Raw genomic sequence first — 27,232 nt, 5'->3', positions numbered from 1 at the left:
ACCCCCAGTGTTTTTTTCTAAGACACATTTATAAAAGCTACTTAAATGTCCTAATTAAACTAAAGCATGATCCTGGCTTAATCTAAGCCTTGTCTGTGAAACCAGGCCCTTACATAAAATATGAATCTTTCTTAAAGGGATAGTTCACTTTGAAATAAATTTTTGGTAGATGTTTTAGCTTATCTCAAGGGCATCCAAGATGTAGGTGTCTTTTTTTCCGCAGTAGTTTCAATTTTGATATTTTTAGGTCAAACCGTTCTTGTCTGTCAGTCATATAATGCAGGTCTATGGTCACTGTCTCAAAGAGCATGCACAGAGTCCAAATTAAAACAATTCCCCGTCGTCCAAATTAAACAATTCCCCATCGTAAGTACACGTTGATGGCCTAAGACACGAAACGAGCGGTTTGTGTGAGAAAACGAACAGTATTTATATAGTTTTTACCACTTATACACAGCCATGTCGAAGTGATCTGATCTGACGTGTACGCAGACTGGTGCATAGATATATACACTAGATGTCGCCTTAAAGACATTCGTTCCAATGAACTGCCGTAGACAAGGCGACATCTAGTATTTATATATCTATGCACCAGTCTGCGTACACGTCAGATCAGATCACTCGGACATGTCTGCGTATAAGTCATGGGCGTAGGTTTAGGGGGGGACGCTAGGTACTAGTCCCAATCAATATTTTGAGATGACAAATTTGTCCCCACCAATATTTAGCAAGCTCCTTTGAACTGCTATTTGGATCTTTGCGCTGCTATTTGGATCGATTCCAACGGCCAAAACAACGACAGTACAAGAAACGCCGTAATTTGATTGGCGGCGGTGTATCTGACAGGCTACACGCGCGGGCCGGGACTACTTTTGTGCTTGCACTGGCAGCGAGCGGGTGGTGTGTGTGTGTGTGTGTGTGTGTGTGTGTGTGTGTGTGTGTGTGTGTGTGTGCGCGCGCGCGTCGACGACGCCGACGGTAAGTTACCAGGGCTGTCTCTCTGCCACATACAAAGGCCAGAGTAAAACATTTTAATATTCCGTTTTTTGCCACTTTTTGTACTTTGTAGATAGATCAGCTATGCCACCCAAGAAGAAGAAAGGGGACATACGAAGCTTTTTCATTAAGCAGAGTGTAAGTAGGCAAAATAACTAGCCACACAAATAAACTAGCAGTAGTAGTGACTGACCAGGCTTTCAAATGCAGATTCTACTGTGGAAAATAGTATTGATTGGTGATAGTATGTGTTACCATGTTGTTACAGTTAAACCTAGCAGCAGCAATCTTTCAACTAAGGTTAAGAGTATTGATTAGGCTGTGCAGCACTGATAGACTCATAGAAGTCACGCTATCATGATAGAATGCTACGTTAGCAAGTCACTGAATGTTAATTAGCTGACCTTAACTTAGAATCTTGCAGTCAACATAAACAGTGGATCTGAGACATTTTTCGTTTCTACATTCTATTTATGTCATGCATTTGTGAGTGAGTGTAGCCTAAGAATTTAATATTTAAGAATAGAATATATCAATAGAATTTGATATATAATAGTAGATACAATTTTAGTATTAATGGAATACTGTAATCATGGATAATAATAATAATAATAGATAATAATAATGGATTTGTTGTGTTGAATGCATACTATGATACGTGTGTATTTTATTCATTTGTTCATGTTCATTATTTAATTACATATAGAAAACTCATTCCAGGGGGAGGGGGAGGGGGATGTCCCCACCAAAGCTGAGGCCAAACCTACGCCCTTGGTATAAGTGGTAAAAACTACATAAATACTGTTCGTTTTCTCACACAAACCGCTCGTTTCGTGTCTTAGGCCATCAATGTGTACTTACGATGGGGAATTGTTTAATTTGGACGACGGGGAATTGTTTTAATTTGGACTCTGTGCATGCTCTTTGAGACAGTGACCATAGACCTGCATTATATGACTGACAGACAAGAACGGTTTGACCTAAAAATATCAAAATTGAAACTACTGCGGAAAAAAAGACACCTACATCTTGGATGCACTTGAGGTAAGCTAAAACATACCAAAAATTAATTTCAAAGTGAACTATCCCTTTAATCTCAATGCTCCACTTGCCTAGGTTCCTGGTAAAGGAAGTAATAACGCTGGGAAACAATAGATATAAAAACTTGTCAAGGGCTGTATTTGGAAACACTGGAGGAAATTCTTAATGAAAGACTTTTGTTAGAAAGAATTTATTAAGCAAGTTGCTCTGTTAGAGTGACTGGAACTGATATGGGGACCATGTGTCTCTCATGTGTGATTTTATTATATAGAAGACTGTTTTATTTAGTATGAGAAAAGGAGCAGAATACAGATTAGACGTGATTTCCTTTGAGTTCCTGCTTTGGGATGGCTTGCAGGCACATTTGTGGTTTTGTCTGCACAGGACGTATTGCACAGGGAAGTCTGACATTTATGTGGTTGTTGGGTCTTTTTAGGTTTGAGGTTGTGTTCTTCATGCCATGAAATTATTGCTATTCCTTTCTTCTCACCACATGAAAGAGTTTGGGTCTTGGGCTATGAGAGCTTGATGGTCTAGACATGCCCTTAAGTTGACCTTAAATTCCACAGCTGGTTCTTGAAACATGCTCTGTCAGTCCAACACAAACATTTATTAACAGGAAAAAATAAACACATTTGTTTACCTAGTAGATTATTTAAATTGTGACATTTTTATGTTTTCGGTTCATTTGGGTTGCATTCAAACTGACAGACATTTCATTTCAACACAGTTGTTATGCTTTTCTTCATTTTTAAATTTTTATCTGAATATCTCCATTTGCGCCATGTATTCTATCAGAAGAATTTGGGATTAGTGGATCAAATTTTTTAAAGTAAGTTGACTTCTTCAGGGGACTTCTTGCACAAGTCATCAGGTATTACTGAATTTTTACTGCCATTATTATGCTAAATTTATTGCTGTTTTTTTGTTTTGTTTTTTTGTTAAGGCTTTCGGGACGCACTTAGACGATGGGGAAGACACTGACTTTCCTTTCTGTTTTATTCATTACATCATGTTTCCTACACAGCACTACACAGCAAACAGGTAAACACTTTCCAGAAAATTAATGCTATGATTTACAGAAATATATGAGGCAAACTATGTTGTTATAATTAAATATATAACAAATAGGCTTGTTTATGTCCAAAAGTCCACATGCTATACTAATGCTGCATGTTTTGTGCTTTTAGTGTTTTTTACCGGTTAGAGAATAATTTATGTAATAATTTGTATTATGATTTTTGATCATATTTATTCTACCGTCAAAAGTTTGGGGTCAATAATATTTTTCTTTTTGGATGAAACTAATTATTTTATTCAGCAAGGCTGCAATTAATTTATTAAAAGTGACAGTAAGTTGTTTCATCAATTTTACAAAACAAATTCTATTCAGAATAAATTCTATAAAGAATAAATGCTGTTCTTTGCTGATCAAAAAATCCTAATAAAATGTATCATGGTTCCCAAAAATATTAAGCTGCACAACTGTTTTCAACATTGACAATATATAATATTTAATAATAATATTTCAGAATATTACTGTATTTACAGCATTTTTCATCAAATAAATGCAGTCTTGGTGAGGATAAACTTCTTTCAAAAGCATTAAAATCTTACTGACCCCCAGAATTATATTTGTTGTCATTTATGACCATTATATATGTTTAGATGGTCATGTGTTGTATATTGTACTCTCATTGATAGATTGCCTGGATGAAAAACCGGCATATGACATCGTATTCCTCGTGGATAGTTCTAGCAGCATCGGTACTCGAGACTTCCGGGAGGTTAAGACGTTCATGCACACTTTTGTGGATGGTTTGGATATTGACACAAAAAAAGTACAAGTTGGCCTTGTTCAATTCAACACCGATCCCCACAAAGAGTTTCTGCTGGGGGAATATGCAGACAAAGCAGATCTGATTAAGAAAATAGATAACCTTCCATACCGAACAGGAGGCACGTTTATGGGAAAAGCCATGAATTTCCTAAAGGACAGTTATTTCACGAGTGCAGGTGGAAGCCGTATCAATGAAAAAGTGCCTCAGATTGTTGTGCTGATCACAGATGGAGACTCAGCCGATGATATAAACGCACCTGCCAGAGATCTGCGACAGAAGGGTATTATTATCTTCGCTATTGCTGTTGGTCCCACCAATATGACTGAGCTGAAGGCAATTGCCAACAGCCCACCTGAGCGTTTTGTGGTTAATATCGACAAATACCAAGCACTGCAAGGACTGACGACCACCATGAAAGAGACAGTCTGTATCTTGATGAGGGATCAGGGGAAAGGTAAGTTAAGTTTTGAAGCTCTGTTCATAAAAGTCAACAAGCCTGTTTACACCTGATATCGAAATCTGTCTGGTGATACAATCACTAGTGGTCATGTGAGATCCTTGTATCAATTATATCATATTATAGTATTTATTAATATTTTGAATTTCAGTATTTTTGTTTATTAATTTAGTTTTAGTTTTTTTATATTCCTATATAGCTTTAATTAAAAAATTTTTTTTTAATTTTTTTTGGGTTTTAGTAACTTCAGTATTTCAAACTTAAAGGGGACCTATTATGCCTCCTTTTACAAGATGTAATATAAGTCTTAGGTGTCCCAAGAAGGTGAATGTGAAGTTTCAGCTCAAAATACTACAATGATAATTTATTATACAATGCCCTAAATGCCCCCTTTTTCGGTGGAAGCAAAAACTGTGTATATAATATATTGCAAATGAGCTGCTGCTCCCCGCCCCACTTTCCAGAAGAGGGCTGTACCTTTACAGCTCATGCCTCTGATACTCCGGCAGCAACAACAAAACAGGAGAAACAGCATGGGCCTGTTTCCACAAGACACGTTTTTGCATTCCACTGCGCTGCTTTTACGTTAATTTCCATGTAAACATGCGCTAGACGGACCTTGCGTTTTTTCTTCCCATTCGGGACCATTCACCTGTTTTTTAAAAGTTAAACTTCCTTTAACTTGAGCGCTAAATTTTTAGAACGCCGTTTCCTGCATGAAACACTGTAAAAGTTCATCTAGCTCGTTTACATAGAAAAGCAATAAAAAAGTATTGCAGTGAAATGGAATGATTCTGTGATCGTCGATACAGCCAACAACAGAACATTTAGATTGTCTTTCACATCTTGCATTTCCATTAGCTGCTCTAGCGAGGAGATAAACACATGGCGGACTGTGTACAGCTCACTCATGGGAGGATCTAAGCTAACATTGCAGTTACCAAAAACAAATAGATTTTAATAGATTTAGTTTTTAGTTAACACTGAAAATGTGTCTGCTGTGACCACATGTGACAGATTTGCATGCAGGGAGAGGGTCTCTGATATTATGACTACATACATCAAATGTCTAACTGATATCAGCAGTTCACTTACTGTATGTTGAAAATACACACCCACAAAAGTAAAAAATAAATAATGAAAAATAAGATTTTAAGTTTACATCAAGCATGCCGAAGAATCTTAATTAAGTTTTTTTTTTAAAGCTTTTTTTATTATTATCTGAGCTGTGGCATAGGCTCAGTACATAAAAAGCCCCAAAATAAACTTCTATTGAATTTTTTTTTTATTCCGGTATGATTGATAGGTGAGTGGGCTTTTGCATGTTCTATGCACTAGACTAGACAGACTTGTTTGACTTTTGTGCTCACGTCCCATGTCTGCGACATCTTGTGCATGACCGCAGAGTTCTTAAATGTGTCTTGTGTTTTTAAAAGCATTCTGTGTGAATGGCCCCTTATTGACTTATATCTTTTTCCTGAGGAAATAATTACTGCTGATGATGGTTGATTTGTAATAATTTACTGTGTAATATATTTAATATTCAGGTATTTACTGTATATGTGCAAATACATAAAATAATTGTCCATTCATCATTGTGTTTCTGTTTCAGCTCTTGCCCCAAAGTTTGCTGATGTATTTGTTCTGGTGGATAGTATGGCCCAGGCGGAAACACAGCAGATAAGAGAACTTCTCACCGAACTGGCTGTGCAGCTCAATGTGGGCGATGCATCTTATAAGATCGCTCTGGCTCAGTTTGGCGAGAACGTTGTCAAAGAGTTTCTGTTCAGTGACTACCAAGCCAGGAAAGAAGCCATTGAGTACATAAATCGGTTTGAGCCCAGGCCTAACGGAGAGCGAAAATTAGGAAAAGCCATAGATTATGTTCACACTCACTTTCTTAACACGGCGTCCGGCAGCAGAATTGCTAAAGGCAACAAGCAGTATCTGCTGGTGCTGAGAACAGGGAACTCAAATGACTCCGTTGGGAGGGCCGTAGAAACAATGAAGAATGAGGATGTGACCATAATTGATATCAGATTGGAAGCAAATTTACGCTACCTGTCACCTACTCTACTTAGTTTCCAGATTGACCAGAATATTTTTGATGTTGCTTCAGACATCACAAAAAGGATTCAGGAAAAAGAAACTTTCAATGTCACAGGAGGTTAGTTTGCATTTATTTTAATTATGTATATGCTTAAAGGTGCATTAAGTAAGTTTGGCATAAGAAATAGTGACACATAAGAATAGTTATTTTATTTACTACAGATATATCAGTGACATAGAAGCTGTTTTAGTCTACATAAAGTGGGTCCCCTCATGGTGGCCACCATGTTAAGATCATGACAAGCCATGTTTTGCAGAAAATTTTAAAGGGATAGTTCACCCAAAAATGAAAATTCTGTCATAATTTACTCACCCTCTTGTTCCAAACCTGTATGAATTTCTTTCTTCTGCTGAACACAAAAGATATTTTGAAAAATATGGGTAACCAAACAGTTCAGGGGTCCCACTGACTTCATAGTACGGAGGGGAAAAAATACTATGGAATTCAATGGGGCCCATCAACTGTTTGGTTACTGACATTCTTCAAAATATATTATTTTGTGTTCAGCAGAAGACAGAAACTCCTACAGGTTTGGAACAACTTGAGGGTGAGTAAAGGATAACAGAATAATTTTTGGGTTAACTATTCCTTTAACTTATGTTGCATACCAGTCAATCTGTGGTAACATCTCATAAACGTCATGGGTACTCCAGAGCTGATGGCTGCATCCGCAATCGCAAACTTCCCTTCTATATAGTAATTGAAAAACAGTACTGTATGTGATAAGAGAATGTCCGAATTCACAGTACTCATAAAAGAGTTGGCAAAAAGTACCCAGATGACTAACTACTTCCAGCGAAATTCTGAAATGTGCATATGATGGACACTTTATTATCCCATGATGCCACGGAAGAGAATTTGTGAATGGTAGTGAAGCGACATAACTGATGCTGGGAGGTCACATGATAATGACACCATGGCGGATGTAGTACGGATTTTAAGTACCCATTCAAGAGAGTATGCGATTTTGGACGCAGCCAGTGAAAAGTAATTGAAATCCAATAGTAGCATATTTTCTTAAACTGAAAACCTTGTTTACCGAAAACAGTGCAGTGTACACAGAATACACAGCATTATTAAGAATACTATGGTATTCTGAACATAGCCTTAAAAACGTTATTACTTGGTGCACCTCTGAATTTTCTTCATTACTGTTACATTTTTATCACAATATTTTTCCACCATTTAACATTATATTAATGCATTGTTATTGTCTTCGAACAGACTGCAGATCAGCCCAAGTGGCGGATATTGTGTTTATTGTGGATGAATCGGGTAGTATCACCAGAAGCAACTTTGAACTGATGAAACGCTTCCTCCACCGCACAATTAGCGGTCTAGAGATGAACTCTGACAGTGTGAGGGTGGGATTGATACTTTACAATGACAGGCCCAGTGCTGAATTCTACTTGGACACATTTGTAAACAAGATTGATATTCTGAACTATATTAACATCATACCATACAGAGGTGGAGGAACCGCAACTGGTGCAGCCCTGAAGTTTGCCAAGGACAATCTGTTTACTAAGAACAGGGGCAGCAGGAAAGCTCTTGGTGTTAAGCAGATTGCTGTTGTCGTCACTGATGGCAAGTCACAAGATGATGTCACCGCCACAGCTGCTGAGCTGAGGCGCTCAGGAGTCACTGTTTATGCCCTTGGGGTGAAGGATGCTAGTGTGGACGAACTCAACAAAATTGCATCCTACCCTAAAAGGCAGTTTGTGTTCAATGTGGAAAATTTTCTGATGCTTAGTTCGTTGGAGAAAAGCCTCAGAAAGAGCCTTTGTAAGGTTGTGGTCAATCGAGGTTTTGACAAGAACAATAGATTCCTCCTAAAACAAGGTAAACATAAGTAAGTGTGTGAAAATGAGTTAAATGTGTAATGAGTTAAAAGTTCTTCATGCATATTACTCTTTAACTTCATACATTGCTGAAGCATGACATACCAATGTGTTTGTTTGATGTAAGTGGTTGATGAATTAGTTTAGAGGATGAAAATTTACACTATCCAAAATCATTTTCCAAATCTATGTTATCTGTCTTATTTTGAATGATTCATCCATGCGTATATTACATTTTTTATAAATTAGTGTTTACCTCATATTTTTTAATAAAAATGTCATAACTTGATCTTCCAATGAAGCGCCAGACTTCTCTCTGGTGATGTATGCCAGACTTCTTTATATTTTGTGTATTTTACACCCGTTTTATGGAATGATTAGGGGAGACTCTTGAAAAGGATACCGATAACATTTTTCATAATTTTGTATTTTTTTCAACTTATTTTATTGTATTATTATTTGTAATATTACAATACACTTAACTTTACAGAACTTGTGCTGAATGTTATGCTTTAGTTCAAAAATAAATTTTGAATGTTGCAACAGCCTTTGTCTTCCCCTACTCATAATTCCATGTAATTTAACCCTCACTTTTAGGATGTGTGAACACAGAGGAAGCAGACATTTATTTCCTGTTGGACAACTCTGGCAGCACTCGTGCCGACTTCGAAGATGTGAAGAAATTTATCCTTGGCTTTCTGCAATTATTCAACATTGGACCAGATCGAGTTCGCGTGGGAGTTGCTAAAGCCGACCGTGATCCAACTCTACAATTCAGCCTGACAGAGCACAAAAACAGGGCCTCTTTAGAAGCAGCTGTGAGGGACATCATTCGACCCAGTGGAGGCACAGAGACAGGCAAAGCACTAACTTTTGTGGCCGATCTCTTTAATAGGGCTAAAGCGTCCCGTCCGGCTAAGGTGCAGGAGATTCTCATTGTCATAACTGATAAGGAATCCCAAGATGACGTGAGTGAACCAGTGGCAGAGCTGAGGACTCAAGGTGTTTCAGTTTATGCCATTGGAGTTAAGGATGCCAACCAGGATGAGCTCTTGAAGATGACGACTGATGAAACTAAGAAGTTCTATGTGGCCAACTATGATGCCCTGAATTCCCTCAAAGGCGAAATTGTCACAGATATTTGCTCACAAGAGGGTAAGACTAACCAGTCGTAGATATGCTGCAAAAACATATTTTTTTTAATCTATTTTTGACTGGTTTAAAACAAGCTACATTTTCACAAACATATTAAAAGATTAATTAAAGATACACTACCTTTCAAAAGTTTGAGGTCTTTTTAAAAATAAATAAATAATTTTATTCAACAAGGATGCATTAAATTGATTAAAAGTGACAGTAAAGATATTTGCAAATGTTCCAACTCAACCTGAGCAATTTTCAAGAAACGGCTGAAGACGCATCTTTTTCCGCAACGCTTGATCCATTTATACTAACACTTTCTTTTCTCTTCTATTCTATATCTTTTTTTCTTTTCTTTTTTAAAAATACATATAGGGCCTACTGCATTAGACTAAACTGGGAAGGGTCATGTCACTTACATATTGTTGTTATATTGTTAGTTTAACTGCTTCTATTGTTCTCCTTACTTGTAAGTCACTTTGGATAAAAGCGTCTGCTAAATGATTAAATGTAAATGTACAAAAGATTTCTATTTCAAATAATGCTGTTCTTTTGAACAGAAGAATTCAGTTAAATCAGCTTTTAATTTGCCATCACAGGGATAAATTACATTTTAAAATATATTAAAATAAAATTAGAAATTAGTTTTAAATTAGAAAATGTATTTTAAATTGCAATTATATTTCAGAATAATACTATTTTCATAGTATTTTTGATAAAATAAATGCAGCCTTGCAAGAGATTCCAATTACTGTAAAAACATTTTAAAATCCTACCGACCCCAACATTTTGAATAGTAGTGTATATTCTTTGACAACCAGTCTTATCTCACACAATTTCTATTCTCAATGATTTAATTTTTAATTCTAAGTATGTCATACAGTATATATTTACTGGAAAGCAAGATGAAAAAACTGGTGAAGTAAATAATTTTGTCTTTTTTCTTTTCTACTTTCTTTAGCCTGCAAGAACAGGGTGGCCGATATCATGTTTTTGATTGATGGTTCTTCTAGCATTTACGGCCCAGATTTTACATCAATGAAGACTTTTATTACCAAAGTTGTTAATGGTACTATCATCGGAGAAGATAATGTGCGCATTGGTGTGGTCCAGTTTAGCACTACACCACGGCACCAATTTGGCCTGAATGTGTTCTATAACAAAGATGACGTAGAGGAAGCGATTAACGGCATTACACAGTTAACAGGGGACACATACACAGGAGATGCACTCTTGTTTATTTCAAAGTATTTTGACGCATCCTATGGTGGTCGACCTGATGTCCCACAGTTCCTCATAGTTATCACAGATGGGGAAGCTCATGATGCTGTCGCCTTACCTGCCAAGGCCATCAGAGACAAGGGTGTCACCATCTTCTCAATAGGTGTGGGTAAGAGCATAAACGCCACACAGTTGTGGGAAATCAGTGGAACTCGAGATAAAGTGTACCTGGAGGATGATTTTGCTGCACTTCAGTCCATTGAGAAAAACCTCCAATTCAAGCTCTGCAGCCCTGACACAGGTGAATCATAAAATGTTACTGTATGCCACATTTACCGCACATCCCTGTTGAAAAGAGTTTTGTACGCTGTTTATTCAGGGTTTGGTCAAATTTAGAATTGCTCTCTTTCATTACATGAGTTGGAATGTGCATTCCACAGGAAGTTGAATTAGAATTTTAATTGGATTGAGATGAAGTGGAAATTGCTGATTTATAATTTCAAGAAATGCAACAGGTAATAGTATTTTGGGTTTTCACATTGTTGAATTGAAAGTTCATTAAACGTACATGTTTGTATATAAATTAAGTTTTAAACTTTCAGACAAGACTTTGCCAATCCAATATATTCAAAGTTTATCTTGATGAACCTTCCTTTTCTAGTTGAAAATTATATATTTCTTTTAATTATATGAATTCTAGTTCCTTAAATTCACATTTGAATTGCAGTTCTTCATCACGTTACCCGTTTTCACTCAAATTCAACAATGTTGGTTGACTAAAACTTTTTGCTGTTGAACAACAAAGCTATGACCAGCATCAAGCAAGCACTAGAATAAACCAACTTGGACCAGATTACATGATTTTTTCCTTTTTTCCCTCATTTTTCCATTAGGTTGTCAGAGTGCACAGTTGGCAGATGTGATCTTCTTGGTGCAATGCACCAGACGGATTAATTTTCTAGATTTTGAAAACATTAAAAAGTTTTTAATTTCCGTGGTGAACAGCACACAGATTGGGGACAGTCTAGTTCGCATGGGCATTATTGTCTACTCCGACACTCCGTATCAATTCTCTTTAAACCAGCACACAAGTAAACGTCAGGTACTGGAGGCTATAACATCCTTTCAGTCCCCACCTGCAAACGGCTACACAGCAAAAGCTCTTGGACACTCGCTCGCTTACTTCAGTGAAGCAAATGGTGGGCGCCAGAAGCGAGGCATCCCTCAGATGCTATTCGTGATCACAGACGGTAATGCTAGAGACCGGGAAGACCTCCGTGCACGGGCTGATGAGTTTACAGCCAAACGTATAAATGTGTATGGAATTGGAGTGGCCCGAGCTCAAGATAGTGAGCTGGAGATGATTACCAAGAACAAAGACAAAATCTTCCATGTTAATAATTATCTGGACCTTCAAGATCTGCGGAAGGACATCTCAGGTGTCATCTGCAATGCAAGCAAACCAGGTGAAAGCTTTTTCTTCAGACCTTAAGAACGTGAATGACTTAGTTAGATCTCAGATTTATCAACATGATCAGTATTGGCTCATCTCATTTGATTGTTCTGTCTTGCAGAATGCCAGAACGTGGTCGCTGACGTGGTGTTTCTGATTGATGGATCTGAAAGCATCAGTGAGGAGTCATGGAAAACTATGATTGAATTCTTGCTAAATGTTGTGGACAAGCTCCGTATTGCTCCAGAACTTTTCAGAATCGGTGTAGCCCAGTTCAGCAACTTATATAAGAAAGAGTTCTACTTGAATGAGTATAAAGATGCAGATGGGGTGAAATCAGCAATTCAACAAATCACGCAAATTAAAGAAGGGACATACATTGGAAACGCTCTGCGTAACGTTGTGGAATTCTTCGAGGAAAGCAAAGGGAGTCGCAGACTGAACAACGTACCACAGAATCTCGTACTCATCACTGATGGCGTTTCATCAGACAGCGTGAACGAAGCAGCCGATGATCTCCGACGCCAGCAAATTAATGTTTTTGTGATTGGAATTGGGGCTGTTTCAACGCCACAGCTCAGCTATATTGCCGGGTCACCGGATAGGTTATTCAAAGTGCAGAACTTCAACTACCTTAATCTGACAACAGCAACATTTGTTGATACCCTTTGTTTTCCTGGACCTGTACCCATACAAGCAAGTGAGTAGAGGTGCCAATGTGTGTGATATTAAATTGATAATCTGGAATATCAAGAGAAACATCAAACTAGAATGCACAGTATATTTGTACCATATTGGTTACTAAGCAATTTTTTTTAATTGATCCACAAAATTGTAGTACAATGAAAATAACCTGGAGTATACCTTGAAGAGAAATACCAAACTAGGAATGCACAGTATATTTGTCCCATACAGGTTATAGGTTATGCATGTTTGTGTCTTCAATTTTTACATTTAGATTACCTTTGCTATTATCTTTGCTATTTGCTATATACTTGTAGCATTTAGAATGATTGATAAAAGTTTTTTAGGTTTTAAAGTAGACAAAACAGGATATAGGCTAACTTTATTATCAGCCATTTACAAGCCATGGCATGAAAATTATTATTGGTTTATGAATTTTTGATTAGCATTCAACTTATCCTCCTTATCACACATGAATTCTATTTCTCTTTGTTTAGGTTGTACTGTTGACATTGGCATCGGATTTGATAACTCTCGCACCAGTTCAAGTTCTCGCTCAATCTTTAGAGACCAGAAAAAGCTGCAGGCCTACCTGCCTGAGATCATCCGTTATATTTCAGTTGTGCACAACTTGTGCTGCATCACCCAACCAACCCTCAATAACAACGTAGGCTTCCGATTGGTTGATGCTGATGGAAGGAAGCTGGATGATTTTTCTTTCGAAGAGTACAATGAAGGTGTGGTACAAAAAGTGATGACACTGCAGACTTCCCAATCTCTCAAATTTAATACCCAGCTTCTACGCTCTTTTGAGGAGAAGTTCAGAGCTTCCAATTCTTATGTAAAGGTGAGAACAGCAGTAACCAAATCAACCATATCTAATTGAACAGGCTGTGATTATATAAGGATATAGGCCTATCTGGAATTGAAAGTGTTACGCCATTGATTGATTATGATTGATAGATAGATAGATAGATAGATAGATAGGTAGATAGATAGATAGATAGATAGATAGATAGATAGATAGATAGATAGATAGATAGATAGACCAGCTTGAACCAACAAGGATATTCATATTCAAAAAGTTGGTATTTTCAAGGAAGAAAGTTTTTCTTTGATTTCTCTTCTTAGGTGCTGATCATCTTTACAGATGGGTTGGATGAGCCTGTTGAGGATCTTCTGCTTGCCGTGAGCAACCTCAAGACAAGTGGTACAGTGATTAAACAACTTTTAATTTCTTTAGAAACTCTGTACTTAGAGATTAAAGTTCTCCGTCGCTACGACGGATTTCCGTTAATTGGTACGAGTCTACAACGGATTTCCGTCAATTGCAGGGTTCCCGTCTGTCCTTATGTCTTAAATTCACTTTTCATAATTTTAAGGCCGTAAATATACTTTCATTTCTCAAATAGTGTAATAAATGTCTTAATTTTAGTTTGAATAGGTCTTAAATTAAGGATGAGGTGTAGCTATTCACCCTGTTGAGGGGGGTGTGATCAAAGCCTGGAGTGGATTCGACATGTTGAATCGGCGTCGGGCCGTCGGTGAAAGAGGGAACTCTGATTGGCTGTTCAGCTTAGTGAACGAGTCAGCGCACAAGAATAATAGCAAAATAGCGAGCAAAGTCAAAACGGTACAGATAGAAGGCTGTTCTAATGTTACATCATCTTACAATCGAGCAATCGAACTCGGGTTCGGAACAGGCAATCGAACCAAGTGTGAAAGCGCCAATTATTCTAATATGTTTATTTTTTCATATCATGAACGTCTGATATTTGCTCACTTTTCGGCAAAAGCTCTGTTGGCTTTTATTATTTGAGAAATAAAAACGTGTGTTAAAGTTATGCAAATGGTTATTTATTTGTACTCCATCACAAAGAGTCAAGTCTTGTAAAAGCAGTATATTGACTGCTCTCAAACTGGGTGTGTGACAGGCTGTGGAATGGGGTTTGGCCGAGGAACATTTTTCAGTCAAAAGATTTTTTTTGCTTTAACCAATAGCTTTTCAACAAAAACAATTTCATACTGTGCAGTTACAGTCTGTTAAACTTTTCCAGAAGAGCCTGGTTCAAATCAAAGGCTAATTATGTTTGCTAAAATTCCCTTTGTTACATACACAGGTGTAAAAGCACTGCTGACTGTGGCGCTGGATGGATTCAAAAACACTGTTGACCTGCAGAGACTGGAGTTTGGTCGAGGGATGCGCTACAAGCAGCTTCTCTCTATTGGCATGCAGAATGTGGCCAGTGTCATGCAGAAGGAGATTGTAAGTCAATTTAAATGGCATTAAACCAAATCATTGACCAAAGGATGACACTTTGAGTGAATTAAGTAACGTCAAGTAGAGATTATGCCATATTTTTACTGCTATGAGACATTTTTGGGCCTTATTTGTTACATGAAATATACAGTATTGAAGTACATTAGCTGCCTTGTGGTCTGCCTTAGAGATCAAAACAGTGTTTTGACTGCAGAGTAAATAAATGGCCTCCTGTGGGTGGGCGTGTGAGGCTCTCTAAGAAGAAAGGGAAACAGCTGTGAGTTTTAAAGAGTGCTGAAGAAAGATGTCAGGATGTCAAGTGCCTTTGTTTAACATATCATCAGTCACAGTTTCTCTCTTACTTACAACTTACGCAGGACACAGTTCTCTCAAGGGAGTGCTGTAACGTGTTGTGTAAATGCACTGGTCACGAGGGAGCACGTGGAAATCAGGGTCGTCCAGGGTTGAAGGTGATTAGCTGAAGATCTATAACTGAAGATTTACTGAACAATATTTGAAAATGGAGATAAGTGTTTAATTTGTCTTACTGTACTGCTGATCAGGGGTCACCTGGACTGAATGGGCTTCCTGGTTACCCTGGAGAAGAAGGAGGGCCTGTAAGTTCTTCAATTTATATTTATAATTTTTTCATTGACTTTCATGAGACAAAAAAAGATACTTTCCAATGCCCTTTGAACTGTTGCTGGTGTTTGTGTCCATAAAGTGGGTACACAATTTGTTACACAAAGTGTATGTTTACACTCACTGTAAAAAAAAAGTTGCTGCCTTGAATTTTTAAATACAATCAGCTTGGATGTTTATGTCATTTCAACTTATATTACAATAAACTGACTTGATAAAAATGAAAAATGAGTTGAATCTTGTATAACTTATAAGAAAGTTAAATTGCTTAACTTATTTTGATGAGTTAAAGCAATGTAAAACATATGTTGTCATAACATACGTATGTTATAATTTTTTACAGTTTCAAATAAATGCTGTTCTTTTGAACTTTCTATTCATCGAAGAATCATAATTAAATTTTAAAAAAAATCATGGTTTTAACAAAAATATTAAGCAGCACAACTGTTTGATTGATTTTAAGAAATGTTTCTTGAGCACCAATCAGCATATTATAATTATTTCTGAAGGATCATAACACTGAAGACTGCAGTAATGATGCAGAAAATTCAGCTTTGTCACAGAAATAAATTACTTTTTAAAATATATTAAAATATAGTGTATTTGTGAGAAGTACTATTCATTTAGTATAAAATTATTTTTTAAAGAAAAAATAACTTAGTGCACCTTTAAACTATGTAAATAAATATTGAATATAAAAAAAAAAACCTGATATCCTATGACTTTCATGTGCAATGTATATGTGTTTCAGGGTGAAAGAGGGAGTCGTGGTTTGAATGGAACTCGAGGAAATCAGGGATGCGTGGGAAGAAGAGGCGTAAAGGTAATGCAATGCGTTCTCTTATTGAGACCTTTTAGAGTTTTAAATGTGACTTTTTTTGCTGAAACAATGCAACATTTATCTTTTGCTGTTCATTTCTTCAGGGTGGCAGAGGCTACAGAGGCGACAATGTGAGTACTTTCATAAGGCTATGGACACTGAGGTTTGCATTAACATTTAAGCTTTAAGGGGGAGAGTGAGATAACTTGAAGAGCTATATACATTAAGTGTCTACCTAATTATTACCAGACATCAGTTACTAGCCAGCATCTGTGTTTGGATTACTGTCTTTGATTGTCATCTGGAAAAGGTTTGTTTTAGCCTGTGGTTTTTGCTATTTTTTTGAGGTTGAAAATAAATTGTGTTCCTGTCTTCTTTCTTAGTTGCTTTCATTTGTCTTGTTAATGTAAGTAATGTAACCGCTATTTTCTTTTTAATGACTTGAGTTTCTTTAATCTTCTTACTCAGGGAGATGAGGGAGAAGATGGTTTAAATGGCGTAGATGGTGAACAGGTAAGAAAATGATGGTGCACTTCTAACATCCAGTGAGTAATCAAAGGTCAATACATATATATAATGCAAACAAAAATTAAAATAAGTATTGTGGCGGCAAGCACATCTCACATTTTGTTTGGAAAATGTTAATATTTTGCCTTTATTTTTACATTGTGGAAGTGATGCATTTTTGCTTCATTGTTTGTATTTCTCAGGGTTTAACTGGAGCAGCGGGAAGCCCAGGAGAGCGAGGAGATCATGGAAGCCCAGTAAAATCCGTTACACATATTCTTCCCTAAATGTCTCAAGCCATGATCCAGTCTCTCTTTAGTGCTCTGATTTCATTGATTCACTCATATGTATTGTCTTCATTGTGCCCAAACCACAGGGTCCAAGAGGTATCACAGGAAGCCCTGGAACCCCAGGACAACGAGGCCTAAGAGGAGATCCGGTTAGTAGGCTTTAGCTGCACATAAAAATCTTAATAGATTACTCATTCAGGTGACAAAACACTGTTCATACTGTCTTTGAAGAATTCATTAAAATGGTGAGTTTTCATTTTTATTGATTTCAAATGCAAATCATTCAGTTCAGGTCAGATTGTTCAAATTTGGTTCAAGTATGCATAATTCAGAATTGTTGGCAGCTAACTCTCTTGTTGTTACCAAATTTGACAAAGAATGTCTCTAGTGTCTTAAAGCAAAATAGTGAATCGAATCACAATAGGACATTGATGAGTAATAACAGCCAGGTGTTCAAGATAAGCCACTGATGAATTTTATACAGCAGATGTTCCAGTAGAGTTTGGCTGAATTTTGACCCCTGTTAATCCATTTTATTATAATCAGGGAAGTTCAGGATTGGACAACAACGTCCGGGGTCCTAAAGGTGACAACGGCGGTCCAGGCATACAGGTATGGGACATTATTTACTTTCAGTACAAACTGACACTTAACAGTAACATCTTCAGATTTTTAAGTTTACATGTCTAGAAGTATTGATAGCTGCAACCTGATAAACAGACATCACTGAACAAAGACCTGACTAATTGATAGTGAAGTTGATAGTTGAAGTTGTATTTTACTGCATACCTGTTGTTATCAGTTATATCTATTCCATTGTTCTGGTTAATTTTCTCTATCTATGGGCTCTTTTAACAGGGTGATCCAGGTCCAGATGGTCTTCCAGGCCAAATTGGTGATAATGGCAGACCAGTAAGTTTATACGTTATTATAGTACAGAAGGCAGAAGCATTAACTTAAGAATCCTGTTTTCTATGTTGATATTTCTATCTTTATTTTCAGGGTTCTGGTAGCAGAAGAGGCGTAGCGGGTGCACCGGTACAGTACTGTAGAAATAATAATTAAACAACTTCAGAAGTTATACCAATTGACTTGGTTTGCTTGTGCGTTTAGGGGCCCAGAGGGCTTCCAGGAGAGCCAGGACAACAAGGACTCCCTGGGGCCTCAGGTCCACTGGTAATGTACAAATTATCCTATTTTTAAATCCATCAATAACTACCATTTATTTCCTCAGCTATCAACTTTTTGAGCTTGTGCTACCTATAATTTGAGTCTTTCTGTCTCTGTTCAGGGTGTTTTCGGTCCACCTGGTCCGGTTGGGCAGAAAGGTTTTCTTGGTCTACCTGGACCTCAGGTACATGTAGAAACAGAATGAATTGACCACTTTGTTTGATTATTATTGGTATTAATATCTAATAAACCACATCTGGCCATCAATGGTATTTTGTTGGTATCTTTTACACAGGGATCTCCTGGCTCTCCAGGAAGGCCAGGAATTAAAGGAAGCATTGGCTCCAGGGGACAGAAGGTGAGTGACCTCTTTTAAAACCTCTTCATTTATAAATCTCTGCTTTTTTTAAAGGGATAATTCAGCCAAAAATGAAAATTATCTCATAATTTACTCACCCTTATGCCATCCCTGTTGTGACTTTCTTCTTCAGATAAACACAAACGAAGATTTTTAGGAAATGAATCCATCTCTTGAGTCCATATAATGCCATTGAATGCATGCCGCTCGGCTGACCAAACAGCGTATGACAGTACGAGTTAAAAAAACTAAAAATATTAGTATTTTTATTACACACACCTATTGTTTTGCTTTAGAAGACAAGGATTCATCCACTGGGGTCATATTGATTACCGTCACAATCGCACATTACATGGATTCAAGAGATCGATTATTTTACAAAAAATTCACGATCGTTGTGTAAGGTTTTTCAGGCATCAACCTAGCGGCATCCGTCCACTTGAATTATTTGAAATCTTTCTTTCTGTTTATCTAAACAAAGAATGTCATATAAAGGCCAATTCACATCGCACAGACAAACGCCAAACAAACAAGTTGGCCGTTGGATTAGAATTTTATGCAAAATAACTGTCATGTTCATACTGCCCCAACAGACACCAACAAACACTGATTGAACATGTTCAGTCGGTTGAAAACAAAGCCCGACCAACGCCGACAGGGGTAACACACTGATCCAACAAAACCCAACAAACATGTTTGTTGGCGTTTGTCTGTGTGGTGTGAATTGGCCTAAAGAGATTTTTATTTTTGAGTAAATTTAGTTTCATGCTAAACCTACGCATCATGCTTTTGCATCACAGGGCCAGCCAGGTGATCCTGGAATTAAGGGATCTTTCGGACCTCCAGGCCCCAGAGGACTGCCGGTTACTTCTTTTCTTACTTTTTTAAAAAGCTACTAAAATTCTGCATTGTCAGGCCTGATCCATAATCATTCAGTAAAGCTATTTTGTTCTTAAATGTAACAATTCAACAGTTTGTCTAATAATCAGTTTATTTGACGTTAGACACAAATTAACCAACTGATCGCTGCTTTTAATTATTACTAACAGGGAAAAGATGGTGCAGATGGCTATGGACTCCCCGGACTCAAAGGACAGAAGGTTTATGTAGAATTATACTGCAATAATTTGCTCTCAATTAGCACATTTGGGCTATGTATAATCATAATCATATAAAAAACATATAATCTTTGAGTTTTTAGACATAGCTCTTTTGAAACTTATTTAGCCATTTATCAGGTAAAGAAAACTGCATAAAGTGCATATGTATATATGTTTGTTTATTTATTTATTTGTTACTTTTCTTTAAGGGAGATTCTGGTTTCCCAGGTTATCCTGGACTTCAGGTGACTTCACATCCATAACTTGCCAGTGCAGTAACTATAATGCGGTTGGTTCATAAAATAATGTCTCAATTGTGCAACTATTAATGAGTGAACAATGTTTCTTCTTTGAAAATCAGGGCGAACGGGGCTTTAAAGGAGTAAATGGAGGTGGTGGTCCTAAAGGCAACAGGGGAAGAGGGGTATGTAATAACATTTTACAAGCTTTATTTTCTTACTCATCCTGTGAACCTTAAGCAGACTTAATTAGATGTCTGATAACAGGGCAATGCTGGCAGGGCAGGAACACCTGGAGATCCTGGCAGCGAGGGGGTGACTGGACACAGGGTATGTGAAAATGATTCGCATCATATGATCATGGGAATTTGAAGAGATACAGAATGTCATCTTCTTCACATAGGGCCCAAAAGGACCACGAGGAGATAGACAGATGTCTGTAAGTTTCTGTTTTTCTTTACTACTGCTGTATTCAACATGTAAAAAATGTTATATATACTTGTACCTGGAAAGAAATTGTAGGATTTTGAAAATCAAACTTTAGTTAACACAATGTGCCAAAAATCCAAACATTTAAATGATTATAAAACATACAAAATATTATAATATAATTTAAAATATTAATGTAAAGTAACTGTTTTCTATTTTAATATATATAGATGTGATGTCAAAGTTGAATTTTCTATTTTTTTTTATGTCAAAGTTGATGTCAAAGTTGTAAGATGATCAGTATGTTATTCTAATGTTGATCTAGCTTACTACTAGTCTCATACAGCCAACAAACTAACACATAGAATAACATTATAACTTTCACTCAAATGCAGTTTAGTGTGATAGTGTAGACCATGTGAAACAGCGCTGCGTTACCTCACAAGTTTCATTCGTCTAATAAACTGACCTGTGTGAGTAGTAATTCTGCACTTGCAGGTAGTTCGGTAGAATGAAATATCCTTATTCCTTTATATCCGCGGGACTCGTGTGTGGCGCTGATATCTGTCTCTCATTAGCAATCACGACCTGCTTCATACCACAGTCATGTTAAAAACATCAATGTATTTACTCATTCATAAACATTATTAGATCCCTTTACTTCTCTGCTGGCAAGGTGCTTAATTTTGATGAATTGGAAACAGTCCTTCCCCCCTTCTTTTAAACAGTTGGCCAGAGATGTGTTACAATTCCTGAGTTTGGAAAAAATAAGACTTAATTTAAGGCGCTCCGGGCCTAAGTTCACTGTCATGTGGCGTCCTTTCATAAACCAATTATAACTGTAACTGGAGGAATGGATGCTGTCGTCAGGTTTTGCCTTTGATCTACTGATGTTATTCTTTCTCTTTATTGTTTTCTTTGTATACACGATGTAAAAACACAACGTATGTCTGTATGCATGTTGTGTTGTTGGTTGTGTTGTTATGTGAATATGTATGTTGATTGTTGTTTAAATGAAAATGAAAAAAAAAACTAAACATTATTAGATCCATCAGCATGACGACAAATTCCATAATTCCGCTTATGCGTCATCAACCTATGCCTTTGTTATTGTAAGAGGTTAGCCACCCCTATAGGTGAAAAAATATACATATTGTAACTTTAAATAAGATTTATTATTATTATTATCAGTGTTGAGAAGAGTTGTGCTGCTTGATAAAAAAAATTCTCCAGGATTCTTTGATGAATAGAATTCTGTTCCTTTTCACCAATTTTTTTTTTTATTCTTTAAAAAACTATTACTAGTATTTTTATTTGTTGTATAAATGTAAAGAATGTTTTTAAACATTTATAAATAAAATATAATCTTTTGTAGGACTGTCAACTGATCTCATATGTTCGAGACAACTGTTGTAAGAAATCTTTATCTACGATTCTTTTTTTCTTTCTTAAAATAGATAATAATAGCATTATGATGATGATAATGACATTTTTATGTTTTATTTTATTTAACAGTGTGCTGCAAAAGTAGGTAACATTTTATGTTATAAAGGACACTGAAATGAGAAGCAAAAAATTTGAAATATTTTTCTTTTAAAATAATGTCCATTATTAAAAATGACTTTTCTCTCCCATATGTGTCTCTCTAGATAACATAAAATGCCCTGCCTATCCCACTGATCTTGTGATTGGCATTGACATGTCGGTAGATGTGACTCCTCAAGGCTTTGAACGCATGCGTTCTGTAGTCCTGAGACTCTTGGACAATATCAATGTGGCAGAGAGCAGCTGCCCGACGGGGGCTCGGGTGGCTGTGGTCTCTTACAGCTCCTACACCAAATACATGATCCGCTTCAACGACTATCACCGCAAGAAGCAGCTTATTGATGCAGTGAATAACATCGCCCTGGAACGCACTTCAAGCCAGCGTAACATAGGCGCTGCCATGCGGTTTGTGGGGAGGAACGTCCTGAAGCGTGTGCGAAAGGGTGTCCTGATGAGGAAAGTAGCAATCTTCCTCTCCGCCGGAGAATCTCCGGATTCAACCTCCCTCACCACGGCCATTCTAGAGTACAAAGCCCTGAACATTAAGCTCGGGGTCATCGGACTGAGGAATGTCCCTACTATTAGAAAAGCTTTTCAGGTAAAGTTAAGCACACTTTACTTTTTAATCATTTTTAGGAATAGTTAATGCAAAAATAAACATTCTGTGATCATTTACTCCCCCTCGTGTCTTTACAAACCTTTTTGCCTGCTTTCTTCTGTGGTACACAATGAAATTTTAAAGTCGCTCCTTTCTCTTACTTACCACAGCTGAAGTTAAGTTATTCACTTAAATATACTCTTAAAGTCAAAACCTTTGAGTGAACTTTCCCTTTAATTATTAAATCATCTGTGTGACTAACACTCAAAGTTTGAATACAAAAGTAGACTTATTCATTTGTGGGATGTTTTGTTGTATGCAGGCAGATGAAACCCAAAGTTTTATCTTCACTGTGCTGGGTAGACTGCAAGACCAGAATACTACTCTTAGTAAGATCCAGAGTTGTGTTATCTGCTTTGGTAAGCACCAGTTCTTTCTCTCCCTCCTTCTCACAACCGACATATTCTAATATGCTAATTTGCGTTGTAATGTTTGTAATTGTAATGTTCAAATCTAACCAATTCAAATCTGTGTGCAGTCTGCATTGTGACTGCAAATTTGTGACAGTCTGCATTGTGACTGATAAAACGGGGATAAAATATTTTCCCCGTTATATACCACCTCCACTTCATTTTAATGGGAATTTCTAGGTGTTTGTATGTGTGTGTGTGTGTGTGTGTGTGTGTGTGTGTACAGGTTTATATTGCAATGTGGGGACCAAATGTCCCCAAAAGGAGAGTAAAACCTGAGATCACCTACATTTTTGGGACCACCAAGCGGTTCCCACAAGAGAAATGGATTAATAAACATATGAAATTATGTTTTTATGAAAATGTAAAAATGCACAAAGTTTTCTGTGATTGGTAGGTTTAGGGTTAGGGGATAGAATATACAGTTTGTATAGTATTAAAACCATTACGCCTATGGAGAGTCACCACAAAGATAGCGAAACCGTGTGTGTGTGTGTGTGTGAGAGAGAGAGAGAGAGAGAGAGAGAGTGTGTTCTGCATTGTGGATGTTCTATAGTCTCATGCCTTCATTTGTGCGTACGTGTGTTCTGGATTGTGATGGATTTTTATTATTTTTGTTGATGAATAAAAAATAATTCGTAATTTTTCCCCCTTTCACATTCATTCATTATGGGGGTCAAATTGACCCGCGAGGGAAAGATTTGTTACAATTTTTATTACAATCAGAAAAATAGAAAGCAGTAATTTTTTGTGCATTCCAATTTCAAGTGTGAAACTTTTCAGAAAGCTCTTAGACCCCTCAGATGAACACCTGATTTTTAATTTTTTTTACAGTAAACTCATTTCGGGTCAAAATGACCCAAGGAGATGAGTTGGGTTAAATTAAACTGAGTGTAAATTGAAACTTAAGTCTCAGATTTATCTCCTGAGTGTACAATGTATGAACTGTGTTCAGATTTGCAAAGATTTCAACATTTCTCATCAAATTAAGGTGTGATTAAAGTTATGAGTACTGCACTCTTAAAGGTAGGTGAAAACATGAAATGAATCAAAAATATTTAATGAATGAATGAACATTCAAGGAATAAAGTATGTGTAGAACTTTGTGAATGATGGGCGTTTCAATTCTGTAGAACATCCTATGGAGATCTTTGGCCGTAGTTTCTTTGTGGTCATATCTACACTCTTTTCTCTTCTAAGATCCCTGCAGACCAGCTAGAGAATGTGTGGGCACCAACCTGGAATTTGCTCCTCAGGAGTTGGACATGGACTTGGCGGTGATTGTGGACGGCTCTCGTAGCATCCTGGCCGACGAGTACGACGGTGTGAAGGAGGTGCTTGGTGGTGTGCTAGATCAGATTGTTGTGAGCAGTCGACCCAACGAGGCTGACAGATATGCAAGAGTGGCTGTCTTCCAGCATAGCTCTACGTACAGTGAAGCCCAGTCTGCTGTGAAAGTCATATTTGGCTTCCAACAGTTCCCTGATCGTGATCTAATGAAGAGTAGCATCTACCAGGGTCTAAAGCAAACCGGAGGCTCTTCCAGACTCGCCCTTGCGATGGAATACGCCATAATGCAGGCGATCCTCACAGCTCCAAAGGGTCGCAAGAACAAGATGGTACTGGCCATCATAGGGAAAGAGATGGCATCTCAGGACAGAGCAAAGCTGGAATTTATCTCCAAGGTGGCGAAGTGCGAGGGTGTTGTTCTCTTCACCCTGACGGTGGGTGACCACATCAGCAGTACTCAGGTGGAAGAGCTTGCCAGCTATCCCTTAGAACAGCACATCATTCACCTGGGCCACTTGAAACACGGAGAGCAGGAGTACACACAGCGCTTCATGAGGACGTTCTTCCACATTCTGAGCAGTAAGTGTTCCACATCATTCAATACATATTTGAGGACCTAAGCTTTGCAATAGTTCACCCAATGAACACTGCTCACCCTCATGTCGCTCAGAAAGCATAAAAAAACACCATACAAGTTATTAATATGACCTGTGCACTGTATTCCACCTCTTCTGATGCCGTAAAATAGATTTATGTGAGAAACACATTATATAATATACATATGATACTTTTTGTCCTTTTTTTGAAGCTTGACATCCCTTTTGGAGCTTTTTGTGTTCCAAAACATGACATCATACACTGTCCACTGGGTGAACTGTCCCTTTAAGGATGACTTTGCCATACACGTGTGTGTGTGTGTTAAAGGGTTAGTTCATCCAAAAATGAAAATTCTGTCAGTAATTACTCACCCTCATGTTGTTCCAACCCCGTAAGACCTTCGTTCATCTTCGGAACACAAATTAAGATCTGGCTCACTCCTTCATAGGCTGCAAGGTAATTGATATGCCATCCCAGAAAAGTTAGTAAAGACATCGTTAAAATAGTCCAAGTGACTACAGTGGCTCAACCTTAAGTTTATCAAGCGACGAGAATACATTTTGTGCGCAAAAACAAACAAAACTATTCATTTTCTTCTTTGTGGGCCTCTGAGTGAGTTCACATAGTGTAACAGCACAGCGCTTCTGGGTTGTACATCAGAATGTAGGCTCACTATTGGCCAGCATCACACGCATCACACACATGACCAGCGTCGGCCAATAGTGAGCCTACGTTCTGACGTACAACCCAGAAGCTCTGGGCTGTTATGTCAACAGCTTAGGGCAATGACATGGAAGAGAAGAGATGGTTGAATAAAGTCGTTATTTTTGTGTTTTTTTGCACACAAAAGGTATTTTCGACGCTTGATAAACTTAAGGTTGAGCCACTGTAGGCACTTGGACTATTTTAACGATGTCTTTACTAACTTTTCTGGGCCGACAAGTTTCAATTACAGAGAAGCCTATTTGGAGGAGTGAGCCAGCTCTTAGATTTCATCAAAAATATCTTAATTTGTGTTCCGAAGATGAACGAAAGTCTTACGGGGTTGGAACAACATGAGGGTGAGTAATTACTGACAGAATTTTCCTTTTTGGGTGAACTAACCCTTTAATATAGTTTCTTTGTGAATGCAGAGAATGTGAACTCCTACCCTCATCCATCACTCCAGAGTCAGTGCAGTAGTTTTCAACCAGGTCAGCGTTTCAACTACGAGGCTGCAGAGAGACCAGTAGACAGGTATCAAATGACAAACCCTGCTCTGTCATCATCTAATGTGAAACATCTGTTTGTTTGAAATCATGGCAGTAACATTGAGCATTAACCTCTGTATTTATTTACATATAATAGAGGCTGGTGCTAATTTAATAAGCTGCAGGTTAATAAAATAATAAATACTTTATTTATTTATTTATTTACAATTAATTTATTATATTATGTAACTTACAAAGAAAGGAGGCAGGTGGTTATTTAATAAGATTTTAATAAGATGTGGCTTAATAATTAAACCTGCAATACATTTATCTATATATTTATTTATGTAAATTATAATATATATATATGTGTATATATTATAAAATTTACATAAATAAATATATGAATAAATGTTAAATTAACATGGATCTTTATACACACACACACACACACACACACACACACACACACACACACACACACACACACACACACACACACACACACACACACACATATATATATATATAAGATCCATGTTTATAAAATAAATGTGAAATAAATACATTTATTTATTATTTATGTATAATTATTGTAGAAAGATTGTAATTACATAGAAAAAAGGCAGGTGCCTATTTAATAAGTTAAAGATTTTTGTGTTAAAATATTTTGTGCACAAATGGCTCAACTGTTTGTGAATATCTATTATGTGCCCAGTGTCAAAACAAAAGCTATTTCCTAGGTATCCTTTGCCGTCCGCTGTATACCCAAATGTGGTGGTGGAAGAGGAAATGGAGGAAGAAGACACTGCACAGGAGAAAAGTGAGGACCAGCAGACATCAGGCCATGGAGACTCATTAGTCGAGTCTCCAATTGACCGCACAGACAGTATGTTCTTACTGTACAAATCTCTGCTCACATCACTGTGTCTCTAGTGCTTAA

The 27,232-nt window shown here is 37.2% G+C and overlaps 1 protein-coding gene across 2 annotated transcripts in view; it reads left to right on the top strand.

Moving 5' to 3' along the window:
- The window catches only part of col6a4a (collagen, type VI, alpha 4a), a 38,226-nt gene that overhangs the window by 8,553 nt on the left and 2,441 nt on the right, over nt 1-27,232 (top strand). For both annotated transcript variants that reach the window (XM_082149291.1, XM_082149290.1), the window contains exons 2-38: nt 2,984-3,081; nt 3,742-4,332; nt 5,948-6,502; nt 7,670-8,287; nt 8,884-9,441; nt 10,388-10,948; nt 11,541-12,113; nt 12,222-12,800; nt 13,282-13,631; nt 13,916-13,994; nt 14,905-15,050; nt 15,422-15,514; nt 15,608-15,661; nt 16,438-16,509; nt 16,611-16,637; nt 16,975-17,019; nt 17,217-17,270; nt 17,390-17,452; nt 17,850-17,915; nt 18,162-18,215; nt 18,306-18,341; nt 18,417-18,479; nt 18,595-18,657; nt 18,769-18,831; nt 19,632-19,694; nt 19,881-19,931; nt 20,141-20,176; nt 20,293-20,355; nt 20,438-20,500; nt 20,574-20,609; nt 21,975-22,011; nt 22,115-22,126; nt 22,249-22,742; nt 23,065-23,161; nt 24,413-25,081; nt 26,233-26,335; nt 27,033-27,178. In XM_082149291.1, coding sequence (XP_082005417.1) covers nt 3,006-3,081; nt 3,742-4,332; nt 5,948-6,502; nt 7,670-8,287; nt 8,884-9,441; nt 10,388-10,948; nt 11,541-12,113; nt 12,222-12,800; nt 13,282-13,631; nt 13,916-13,994; nt 14,905-15,050; nt 15,422-15,514; nt 15,608-15,661; nt 16,438-16,509; nt 16,611-16,637; nt 16,975-17,019; nt 17,217-17,270; nt 17,390-17,452; nt 17,850-17,915; nt 18,162-18,215; nt 18,306-18,341; nt 18,417-18,479; nt 18,595-18,657; nt 18,769-18,831; nt 19,632-19,694; nt 19,881-19,931; nt 20,141-20,176; nt 20,293-20,355; nt 20,438-20,500; nt 20,574-20,609; nt 21,975-22,011; nt 22,115-22,126; nt 22,249-22,742; nt 23,065-23,161; nt 24,413-25,081; nt 26,233-26,335; nt 27,033-27,178 — 7,309 coding nt within the window. In that variant the 5' untranslated portion in view covers nt 2,984-3,005. The remainder of the gene's footprint in view (nt 1-2,983; nt 3,082-3,741; nt 4,333-5,947; nt 6,503-7,669; nt 8,288-8,883; nt 9,442-10,387; nt 10,949-11,540; nt 12,114-12,221; nt 12,801-13,281; nt 13,632-13,915; nt 13,995-14,904; nt 15,051-15,421; nt 15,515-15,607; nt 15,662-16,437; nt 16,510-16,610; nt 16,638-16,974; nt 17,020-17,216; nt 17,271-17,389; nt 17,453-17,849; nt 17,916-18,161; nt 18,216-18,305; nt 18,342-18,416; nt 18,480-18,594; nt 18,658-18,768; nt 18,832-19,631; nt 19,695-19,880; nt 19,932-20,140; nt 20,177-20,292; nt 20,356-20,437; nt 20,501-20,573; nt 20,610-21,974; nt 22,012-22,114; nt 22,127-22,248; nt 22,743-23,064; nt 23,162-24,412; nt 25,082-26,232; nt 26,336-27,032; nt 27,179-27,232) is intronic.

The sequence above is a fragment of the Leuciscus leuciscus genome (assembly GCF_965113295.1).
Source record: "Leuciscus leuciscus genome assembly, chromosome: 20".
Taxonomy (NCBI): domain Eukaryota; kingdom Metazoa; phylum Chordata; class Actinopteri; order Cypriniformes; family Leuciscidae; genus Leuciscus; species Leuciscus leuciscus.
Note: the sequence above shows the minus strand (reverse complement) of the source record. Positions and strands in the feature narration are given on the sequence as shown.